At 55.8% G+C, this 11,044-nt stretch overlaps 1 protein-coding gene across 1 annotated transcript in view; it reads left to right on the forward strand.

Annotated features, from left to right (window-relative positions):
- Positions 1 to 10,669, forward strand: part of TBC1D14 (TBC1 domain family member 14) — a 127,842-nt gene extending 117,173 nt beyond the window's left edge. The window contains exons 11-13 of the mRNA XM_007956302.1: positions 3,118 to 3,227; positions 6,517 to 6,775; positions 10,604 to 10,669. Of these exons, the coding sequence (XP_007954493.1) occupies positions 3,118 to 3,227; positions 6,517 to 6,775; positions 10,604 to 10,669 (435 nt within the window). The remainder of the gene's footprint in view (positions 1 to 3,117; positions 3,228 to 6,516; positions 6,776 to 10,603) is intronic.
- Positions 10,670 to 11,044: the final 375 nt, after the last annotated feature.

Consider the following 11,044-nt stretch of genomic DNA (forward strand, 5'->3'; position numbering starts at 1 on the left):
GGAAGTGGGACGGGAGCTGTTGCATTGTGGTAAGTTGTGGTCAATGTCATGAGACAGTGTATGTGAACTGCTGTATGGAAAGTAAATTTGCTGTAAATCTTCACCCAAATCATAATAAAAAAAAAATGTACATGGAAAAAAAAACGAAGTGTGAAGCAGCATGGACTGTCCAGCTGCCCGAGCAGCCGCGGCAGTGGGGACGCCACAGCATTGATGCCGTTTGCAAACAGCCTGCTTGGCGTGCGTCCTTCCTGAGTGTTCCACGGCGCACAGTCACGGCTCCTGCTCTCCCAGTCAGAGAAGACGCACCTTCCCAGAGAAACAGCTCAGAAAGTCAGACACGAGAGGGGAGAAGCCACCACTCATGAGACGACCCGTGGACACAACACCTGCCGGCTGTCACGAGCAACCCGTGGACACAACATGGGCCGATTGTCATTCCTGGAGACAGTTCCTGAATGTGAATTCAGTGTTATCTTTTTACATGTACTAAAATGATTGCTGTCTGAGGTTCTGCTCAGTGTGAGGACCCCAAGTTTCTACTTTGGAAACACATGATCAAAACTGAGCTTGGGAGTCTAGCTTACACGTTTAAGGGACAAGCACAGACTTGCCATGTTGAGTGAGACCTGTGACACCAGGCCATTCCCAGGTCTCAGAGAAGACCACCTCTGCAGTGGGATAGGATTCCCTCAGCCTTAGAACTGCAGACGCCCAGGGCCAGAGCGTGCTCTACCATGGGGCACTGTCCTGTGCCCTGATGTTGGGCAGTGTCCCTGGCCTCCCCTGCTCCCGATGCCCGCACCATCCCACTCTGGTTGTGACGACCAAAAGTGTCTCTGGACTTTGCCCTGTCAGGAGCCAGTGGTTCACACACTGCTTTTCATTGAGGAAGAGGAAGGTCATCAGGGTCAGTGAGAGCAGGCAGGCCGCTCAGACGTGGGCCCTGAACCAGCGCAGGCCACCTCCCAGCCCAGCTCTGCCCACCCCTGTGCAGTAGGTCCCCTGCCAGGCCACCTGTCAGAGGTGGGGTGACAGACACCATTGACGGTGTCGGGTCCTCTCCTCCAGTGTTTTCCTCGACTGCGTGGAAGGTCCTCACCTCAGATGTTAGTTAGCGTTTACCTCTCTGAAAGGGTGAGGGCTGGGCTCTGCTTTCCCAGATGTCTTAGTCTCTGGTGCTGCTGTAACAGAAACAGTGAGGGCTGTAGCAAACAGACGTTTACTCTCTCACAGTGTAGGTGGCTGCAAGTCGGGGTTCAGAGCACCGGCTCTAGGGGAAGCCTTTCTCTCTGTGTCCCTTGGTCCTAGGAGCATCCCAGTTCAGGGACCCTGGGTCCAAAGGACACTCCTGTCTCTTTTTCAGTGGTAGTAGGTCCCCCTCTCTGCTCCCTTCTTTCCCTTTTATCTCTTGTAAGACAAAAGGTGATGCAGACCACACCTCAGGGAAGCTCCCCTTATATTGGATCAGGGCTGGGTCCTGATGAAGGGTGTTGCATCCCACCCTAGTCCCCTTACAGCTGATGGACTGATCCCATCAGACCACTTCATGGGGATCACTGTATAACTGCCAACCACTAAGAAGAATCACCCACCAACAAGATAAAACCTTTTTTTTTTTTTTTTATTAGGATTTGGATGAAGATTTACAGAGTAAATTCACTTTTCATACAGCAGTTCACATATACTTTGTCTCATGTCATTGACCAAAATTTACAATGCAGCAGCTCCCCTCCCACTTCCTCCCCATAGTTACCTCCTCCCAGTGTCCATCCCTTCATACTCTTCTGCACCCTGAGCTATCTCCCTGTGCATAAGCAGCCCTTCCTTCTCCCATGATTGTTCTCTCCAGGGCGTGTATCTACTTGAGGTAAATGTTTAACTCACATGCCTGTACTTTGTTTGGCTGGAAACCACAGTTGTGGGTTCAATTCCAGACCTGAAGGGCAGCTAGGGGCCATAGTCTCAGTGGTTACACCAGGCTCCATTGGACCAGCAAACCTGGTCCCCCCCTTTTTTTTTTTTTTTTTGCCTCCAAATGATTTTGAGTTTTGTACCACATCAGATGATACATATTTTGGAGGACACAACTCAGTCTGTGACACCAGGCCATTCCCAGGTCTCAGAGAAGACCACCTCTGCAGTGGGATAGGATTCCATGCAGCCTCACCACGTGCTGGCAGCTCAGCTGCCTGGGGTCTGATTCTCCCGACTAAAGAGAGAGGCATGGCAAATTAGCCTGGTGCCTGGGGGCCCCATAGAGCACGGCTGCTCAGACTGAGTCAGGAGTTACAGAAGAGAGCTGCTAGATTCTGCAGGTGTGAATACATCGTAGGCTGTGGACTGTGAGCTGCTCGGTTCTATGGGTGTGATCTGCTGTAGGCTGCTCAGTTTCACAGGTGTGAATATGCTATGGGTGTGAGCTGCTCAATTTCTGCAGGTGTGAATACGTGGTGGGCTGTGAGCTCAGTTCTACGGGTGTGAATATGCCATGGGCTGCTCAGGTCTATGGGTGTGAATACGCTGTGGGCTGTGAGCTGCTCGGTTTCAGGGCTATGACTACTCCAGGCTGTGAGCTGCTCGGGTTCACAGGTGTGAATATGCTGTGGGGTGTGAGCTGGTTGGTTCTACAGGTGTGTATGCACTGGACTGTAAGCTACTTGGTTCTACAGACATGAATACACTGAGCTGTCAGCTGCTCGATTCCATAGGTGTGAATATGTTGTGGGCTGTGAACTGCTCAGCGTCATGAGTGTGTAAACACTGTGGGCTGTGAGCTCAGTTTCACAGTTGTGAATAAGCTGTGGGCTGTGAACTGCTCAGTTCTATGGGTGTGAATATGCTGTGGGCTTAGTGGTTTGGTTTTGCAGGTGTGAATATTCTGGGTTATGAGCTGCCTGGTTCTGGGGTGTGAACCCGCTGTGAGCTGTGGGCTGCTCGGTTTCATGGGTGTGAATACACTGTGGGCCGTGATTGGCTCAGCTTTGCAGGTGTGACTGCGCGGTGGGCCGTGAGCGGCTTGGCTTTGTGGGTGTGACTGTGTGGTGGGCTGATTTGGTAGACTGGGAACTTAGGCTGAGTGTCAGTTCATTGGTGTGTTTCTTGTTGTCTCCTCAGATGCTGACTTACTTTGCTGCCTTTGAGGTGTTCTTTGAGGAGAACCTGCCCAAGCTATTTGCTCACTTCAAGAGAAACAACTTAACTCCAGACATCTACCTGATCGATTGGTAAGACGGGATTTTCCGTGTGCTCTCCTTGCTCTCTCCTTCCGTCCTCTGCTGGCTTCTTTCGGGGCTCTCGGGCCCCTGGTCCTCCTGGCACCTCCCAACCGCTCCTGCTCACCACGGCCTTGGTCAGGGCCACCTCAGGGGAGCAGTGCTGACTTGAGTCACAGTGGGTTCTGCAGGCTCAAGAGGAGACGGAAGACTCAGCTCTGCCTCTAGGAGCCCTGACTGCCGTGGGTTTGGCCTGTGGCCTGTGTCTGAGGGTGGGGAGAGAGTCGACTGGCCCAGCCTCATACACAAGCACGTGGTACTCAGGCCTGGGCCAAGGCTGCAGGCCAGAGCAGTACGTGGCATCCCTGGGAAGGTGGTAGTGCTGCAGCATTGAGCCAGGGCAGTGTCCCCAGAGGGGACACACAAGCTCTTGCTGGAGCTGGGAGCATAACCAGAAGTGAGTTTCAGCCAACTTGGGAGGGTGGAGTGAGCAGGGGAGCTTGGGGCGAGGGACTGGGGCTGAGTGAGGCTGCAGTCGAGGCAGGGAGAGGGACTGCCCCTAGATGGACGGTGTCTGTCTCTGCAGGTAAAGGACCTGGAGGCGGCCTCTGTCCTTGCTCCGGAGCAGTAACCGCAGGGCAGGGGGTGCCTTGGTCTGGGACTTCCAGGCCACACCTGAACATCTGTGTGGGGGTGGGGACTGGCCTGCCCTGGAAGGACTCCCCTGGGGGCTATTGAACAGCTTCAGGCGGGGACAGACTCAGCCCACCCTGAATGTAGTCCATCCAGAGCCCGGGGCTTCCTGGTCAGTGAGAGCTGGGGAGGGTAACGTGTCCCTGTAGGACATAAGCTCTGAGCTGGGACTGCTCCCAGACCCCGCCCTGGGGTGTCTTCTCAGTACCATCTCTGTTCATAATAACCTGGAGTCGTAAGTGCAGAAACTGTGCACCCCGTGAAATTGTGACCACTCCAATAACTCACCAAACCTGAAGGGGTGGTGGGAAACCAGCCTGCAGCCAGAAGGGTAGGACCCCCAAACTGCAGCTGATGTCTGCCCACTCAGCAGCCCAAAGGGTAGTGTTCTTTTAACTGTAACTCTCTGGGTCACAGAGACGGCACCGTGGGGCTGCTGGTGATGAGGACGAGGAGAGGGGATGTTGATTCTTACGGTACAGGTGGCAACCAAAGTGGGGTTTCCCTCTTCCTTCACATGGTCCTGGTGACAGTTTTGCGGGGGGCAGAAAAGCAAGCAGACTCCTGGTGTGAATACATTGTAGGCTGTGGGCTGTGAGCTGCTCGGTTCTATGGGTGTGATCTGCTGTAGGCTGCTCAGTTTCATAGGTATGAATATGCTATGGGTGTGAGCTGCTCAATTTCTGCAGGTGTGAATACGTGGTGGGCTGTGAGCTCAGTTCTACGGGTGTGAATATGCCATGGGCTGCTCAGGTCTATGGGTGTGAATACGCTGTGGGGTGTGAGCTGCTCGGTTTCACAGGTGTGACTACGCTGTGGGGTGTGAGCTGGTTGGTTCTACAGGTGTGAATACGCTGTGGGCTGTGAGCTGCTTGGGTTCACAGGTGTGAATATGTTGTGGGGTGTGAGCTGGTTGGTTCTACAGGTGTGTATGCACCGGACTGTAAGCTACTTGGTTCTACAGATATGAATACACTGTGAGCTGTCAGCTGCTCGATTCCATAGGTGTCCCTGTGTGTCCTTGAAACGAGACAGGTGGCCCCTGCCTGTCACAACACCCAGGTCCACCTGGAAACACCAGGCTTGGAGGTGCTGAGAAGAGAATCTCAGTTGCAGGCCAGCAAGGAGCTTGGAGGTTCCGTGTCAGATCAGGCTCCCAGAGCTGGGGTTTCAGGGCTGGTGTAGGACAGGGAACTGGGAAGTCTGGAACATTCATGGCTTTCCGGGAACTCAGTTGACCGTGCGTCGGGCTCGTGGACGTGGTCATGTGTCATGGCTGCCGAGGGGTATGTTTTTCAGGTTTTGATGTGTGTCGTCAGTTTTGGGTGCAGTCCAGGCGCGTCGTGCATGGGCGACCAGGAGGGTTGGGGTAGGAGAGCGTCTGAGCACTAGCAGGGCGTGTGGCAGGAACTTGGCTGTTGTTTCAGTCCTTGGAGTCAGGCCACCTGGAGTGAGGCATCTTCCGTCCTGATGCTGTCGGGGTTGTTGGTACTTCCCCAAGAGACAGAAACCCAGACAGACGAGCAGATGTTCTGGGCGGTTCATGATTTGGCATTGAACATGGTGATTTGGGGGATGAGATGCTGAACCCAGCCACTCGGCCTCCCCTGCCCCCACCAGCACAGGATAGAGCTGCCACCTGACCTCTGATCCACATGTGACTGGGCCGTGGGGCCCACTTCTCACGAGAATCTGCTGAGTCCAGAGGCCCAGCCCTTCTGGAACCTGGGGACCTGCCCTCTGTTGCTTCTTTCTCCCCTGAGCCCCAGCCTCTCCGGGCCCCACCGGTGAGTGTTTTGAGGTGGAGCCTGGGGCTGAGGCCACATAGCTGAGGCTGTTGGGAGCCACATGGGTCAGGATGGTCTGGCCTGTGCATCTGGGCCAGTGTGGGCCTCCTTAAGGGCGCTTTACTCACTGGGGGTGAAGGTTGCAGAGAGCGATTCCCAGCAGGGGCAGGAGGTCCCCGTGAAAGCCAGCACCCAGGACGAGTGTGTGCTGATGGCAGAGGGGCCTTGGCAGCAGCCCCACAGTCCGACTCTGCACTGGGATCCGCCACCCGGCTGTTCGCTCTGCGAAGGAAGCACGTGCTGGACCTGGTGCTGGGGAGAGAGAGGAGGTGGCTGTGGGCCCGGGGGCAGTGCAGCCTGCTGCATGGCGGTGGTGTAGGGTCCCCAGCAGGCCACCAGCACCCACGGGGCATCTAACTGGCTCTCAGGTTGTCCGAGCAGCGGGGGGGGGGGGGGTCCCAGAGTGCTGGGCCCCGCCCGGGAGAGCCCATCCAGATCTGGGGTCTGGGACACAGACTGTGACACGGTGACTGCTCAGGGCTGTGCGACCGGTGGACAGGGTGGTCACCCAGTGGCTCAGGGCGTCTGCTCCGCTGGCCTGCACTGTGAAGCCTGCGCCCTGTTGTCTGGTCACACCAGCTGGGCCCGGCGGGTCCTGCAGGGGAGTGTGCCCACGTGCCCAGTGAGCATGTGCCTGGGCGACTCTGAGTTGATGTCGGCGGTGGAGGGGCTGGCTGCGCCTGGGCCGTGCTCAGGAGGCGTGGTGTCTTCCAGGCCGCGGGGTCGGCTTCTGGCCTAAGCGTGGTCCCCTCTGCTCGCAGGATCTTCACCCTGTACAGCAGGTCGCTGCCGCTGGATCTGGCATGCCGCGTGTGGGACGTGTTCTGCCGCGACGGCGAGGAGTTCCTGTTCCGCACGGCACTCGGGCTGCTGCGGCTGCTGGAGGGCGCGCTGGCCGACATGGACTTCATCCACATGGCGCAGCTGCTCACCAGGCTGCCTGAGCGCCTGCCGCCCGAAGAGCTCTTCAGCTCCATCGCCGCTGTGCACATGCAGAGCCGGAGCCGGAAGTGGGCGCAGGTACGGGCTCCCCGCTGCCTCCCGCGGGCTGCACTGTTGCCGAGCGGCCTAGGAAGCCATCTAGGGGAAGGAGGAGACCCGGTGAGGCCCTGCCCTGACGGTGGCACGCCCTGACTGGTTCTGACAGACGGGGGCAGGGAGGGAAGTGCCCCCCCCCACCGCCCTCCTCCCCCTGGCCCCCATTTGCAAGGCTGCTGAGACAGAAAGCAGGGCGGGCTGTTTGCCAAGGCGCTGCAGGCCCTGTGGGCTGCACACCGACACCACAGGCTCCATGGGCCGCTCGTTGATGCCGCAGCCCGCACAGGAGCCAGGACTGCGGGCAGCGGAGGGTGCGCCTCCCTTTGGGTAAATTGTGGTTGTTCCCTAGTGGCCACGTGGGCAGACGCAGCTTAGCCGAGGGTCTGCAGTCACCAGCCCCCATCTGCCAGCTCGCTCCCTCCCAGGTACCCTCCACCCTGGCTCTTGGCCCCGTGTTTGCTCCCAGCGCCTGAGCCTGAGTGCCAGCCGTCCATCTCTGTGGCTGCTCACACCTTCCCCCGCACACCGAGCAGGGCTTGTTCCTGGTGTGTCAGGTTTGCACTGCTGGAAAGTCTCAACACAGAGATCACTGTCACGCACCCGGGCACCTGGCCCCCAGCTGGCCCCCAGCAGTGCCATCCGCCCCATCGTCGTGCGCTCTCTGCAAATAATGCCCCTGAGGCATCTCAGCATCAGCCAGTGCCCTGTCGCTCGGATCTCCAGCCAGCTTTCAAAGTCCTGCTGACTCCAGGTCTGCGGAGACTGCTGTGGGGGCTGGCCAATGACTGGCAGGCGGGGTGGGGCTTCCCTCCTACACCTCACTGTCACTTTTCTGTGAAACACACATGCACACCACATGACACACCGCTTGCACACACCACATGCACCACACATCCCATATGTGTACATACATGCCACATGCACACATACACTCACACACACCACACGCACCCATCCTATGTGTACACATGTGTGCTGTGTGCACACACTCAACACAGAGTGCACACGCCACATGCACCACACATCCCATGTGTGCATACTTGCCGTGTGTGCACATATATTCACACACACCCCACATGCACCACCCATCCTGTACACATGCATGCTACATGCACACATACACTCAAATGCACACCACACACGTGCACACAGCACATGCACCACACATTCCATATGTGCATGTGCATGTCACATGCACATATACACACCATATTTACACACACACCACATATCCTGCATGTGTACATACACACCATGTGCACACATGCACCACACATCCTATATGTACACATACATGCTGCACACACATACACTCACACAGTCCACACGCACCACCATCCTGTGTGTGCATGTACATACCACATGCACACGTACACTCATACCACACACATGTACCACACACCCTGTGCGTGCACATGCATGCTGCATGTGTGCATACACTCACACACATAGCACATGCACACATGTACCACCCATCCCATATGTGCGCATTACACTGCATGCACACATGCACACACACCACATGCACCACCCATCCCATATATGTACATGCATACCACATGCACACACTCATATGCACACCACAGCTACACATACACTCACGCCCACGCCACACGTACACATGCACCACACATGCCGTATGTGCACAAAGACAACACATCTACACATGCACATACCACACAGACATGGACACACTGTACATGTACTCACACAGAGACCACATGAACACATACATACTCACACCACACCCAGGCACCCCACCCAGACACCCCCAGAAGGTGAGCAGATTAGCCCAGTGCTGTGGGTATGCTGCTTATGTTTTAGGGCAAAAGTAGTGGTTCAAACAAGGTGCCCGAGTGCTGGAGCTTTTTCTGACCATGAGGGTGAGGGTGGGTCACGTGGGCATCGTGACGACACTGGGCCAGGTGAAGGCACTGGTGAGTGACACAGCCATCGTGTGTGCTGGGTTGGCGATCCCCTTTACCTGAGGCTGAACAGTCTCTCCTGTGCTCGGCCCAGGGGTCTGAGATTGTATAAAGGCTCTGGAGTCGGATAGTCTGGGTGTGAACTCTGAGCCTCAGCTGCTTGGGGACCCCAGGACAGGGTGTGTGGGGCGAGGAGCTGCCGTGTGAGAGGGACCATCATGGCAGCCACCATGGACCAGGGGTTGTTGAAAGTGACAGTGTCAGCCAGGAGCTGGGGGCTGAGGAGGAAGTGGCCACCTTGGGGGAGCCCAGGGAGGCACCAGAAGAAGCCATGCCTTTATCAGACTTGAGGGTGCCCCGCTGCCCGGTGAGAGGGTCTGGCCATGGGATGGCTGGGCATGGTGGGCACCACGTACAATTCTGCCCCACAGGGAACCCGGCATTGGAGGCAACATGCAGAGCAGAGCCGGCTGAGGCAGAGAACCCAGAGCCCCTGGCCCTGAGCCAGGGTCCCTGCGGGGCCAGGGGCAGGGTGTTGGCCTGGTGACTGCACGGTCCCTCACTGGGTTAATCCGCTCCCCTTTGGGGGTGTCTGGGCGTGGCACCTGGGCATGGGGTGGTATGTGCATGAGTTTATAAATGTGTGTATGTGCACATGTTGCATGTGTGTATCATGTGTGTGAGTATATGTGTGTGTGGTGTCTGCACAAGTGCATGTGTGGATGTATTGTGTATATGTACATGTGGTAATGTGTGCTGTGTGTGTGCTGTGTGCACATGTATGTGTGCTGCATGTGTGTATGGCGTGTGTCAATATACACGTAGTGCATGTGTGCCTGTGTGAGTGCATCTGTAGGTGTGTGTGTACATGTGGTAGTGTGTGCTCTGTGTGGTACGTGCAAGAATGTGTAGACATGTTTCTGCACATTATGTATGTGTGTATGGTGTGTGCGTGAGTATATATGTAGTGTATATGTATGTGCGTTTGCATGTGTTGGTATGATGTGTGTGTGTACATGTGGTAATATGTGCTGCACGTGTGTGGTGTGTACATGTGAGTGTGTGCATAGATGTGTATCTGCATATGTGGTATGTGAGTGTATGTGTAGTGCATGTGGTGTGTGCATGAATGCACACGTAGGTGTGCTATGTATGTGCATGTGGTAATGTGTGTTGTGTGTATGTGGTGTGTGAGTGTATATGTAGACATGTACACATGTGGTATGAGTACTGCATGTATGGTGTATGAATATACATGTAGTGTGTGTGTGGTGTGTGCATATCAGTGCATGTGTAGACTGTGCACATGTGGTATACATAGTACATGTGTGTGTGATGTGTGTGATGTGTGTGACTATATGTGTAGTACATGTGTGTGTCCATGTGGTGTGTGCACATGACTGCATTTGTAGATGTGTGCACATGTGGTATGTATGGTGCATGTGTGTATGTGTGTGAGTGTACGTGTAGTGTGTGGGTCTATGGTGTGTACACGTGCCTGCATATGTGGATATGTTATGTGCACATGTGGTATGCATGGTGCATGTATGGTGTGTGTATGTGTAGTGCATGCATCCATGTGGCATGCACACGTGACTGCATGTGTAGATGTGTTATGTGCACACATAGTATGCATAGTGCATGTCTGTATGGTATGTGAGTGAGTATATGTGTAGTGCATGTGTGTCCGTGTGGTGTGTGCATGTGAGTGCACATGTAGATGTGCTGTGTTTGGGGGGGTGTATGTGCATATATGGTTTCTGTGAGAAACCACACTGGGTCTGGCTTGGAGGATGACAGAGGCAGTTAGGAAGCTGCCACCATCTGTCCCTGTCTGTTCAGTGTGTGCTGCAGACTGACCCGGGACATCTCCTTCCGTCCCCAGGTCCTGACTGCCCTGCAGAAAGACAGCCGGGAGACTGAGAGGGGCAGCCCGGCACTGCGGCACTGACACTGTACCACGTGGCTCCGTGGGGCATGGACCAATGTGTGTGGGGACCAACAGTCACTGCCCCACGGGGTGCAGACGAGTGACACGTGTGTACACTGCACTGACGCACACATAGAAGAGCACCCCTGCTCTGAGGGGCGCAGACCAGCGTGTGTATGGACTGACACCCGCTGCTCCACGGGGTGCAGACCGACGTCGTGTGTGTGGACGGACAGCCAGCTTCAGGTGTGCAGACCACTGCTGCACCGTGTGGACCAACGCCCGCTGCTCCGCGGGGTGTGGACTGACTGTGGACCAGTGCTGCGTGTGGGGACCAACACCCGCTGCTCTGCGGGGAGCAGACTGACCCCTGCTGTTCTGTGAGGCACGGACATG

Source organism: Orycteropus afer, unplaced genomic scaffold, assembly GCF_000298275.1.
Source record: "Orycteropus afer afer isolate SDZICR_OR568_19922 unplaced genomic scaffold, OryAfe1.0 scaffold00605, whole genome shotgun sequence".
Taxonomy (NCBI): Eukaryota; Metazoa; Chordata; class Mammalia; order Tubulidentata; family Orycteropodidae; genus Orycteropus; species Orycteropus afer.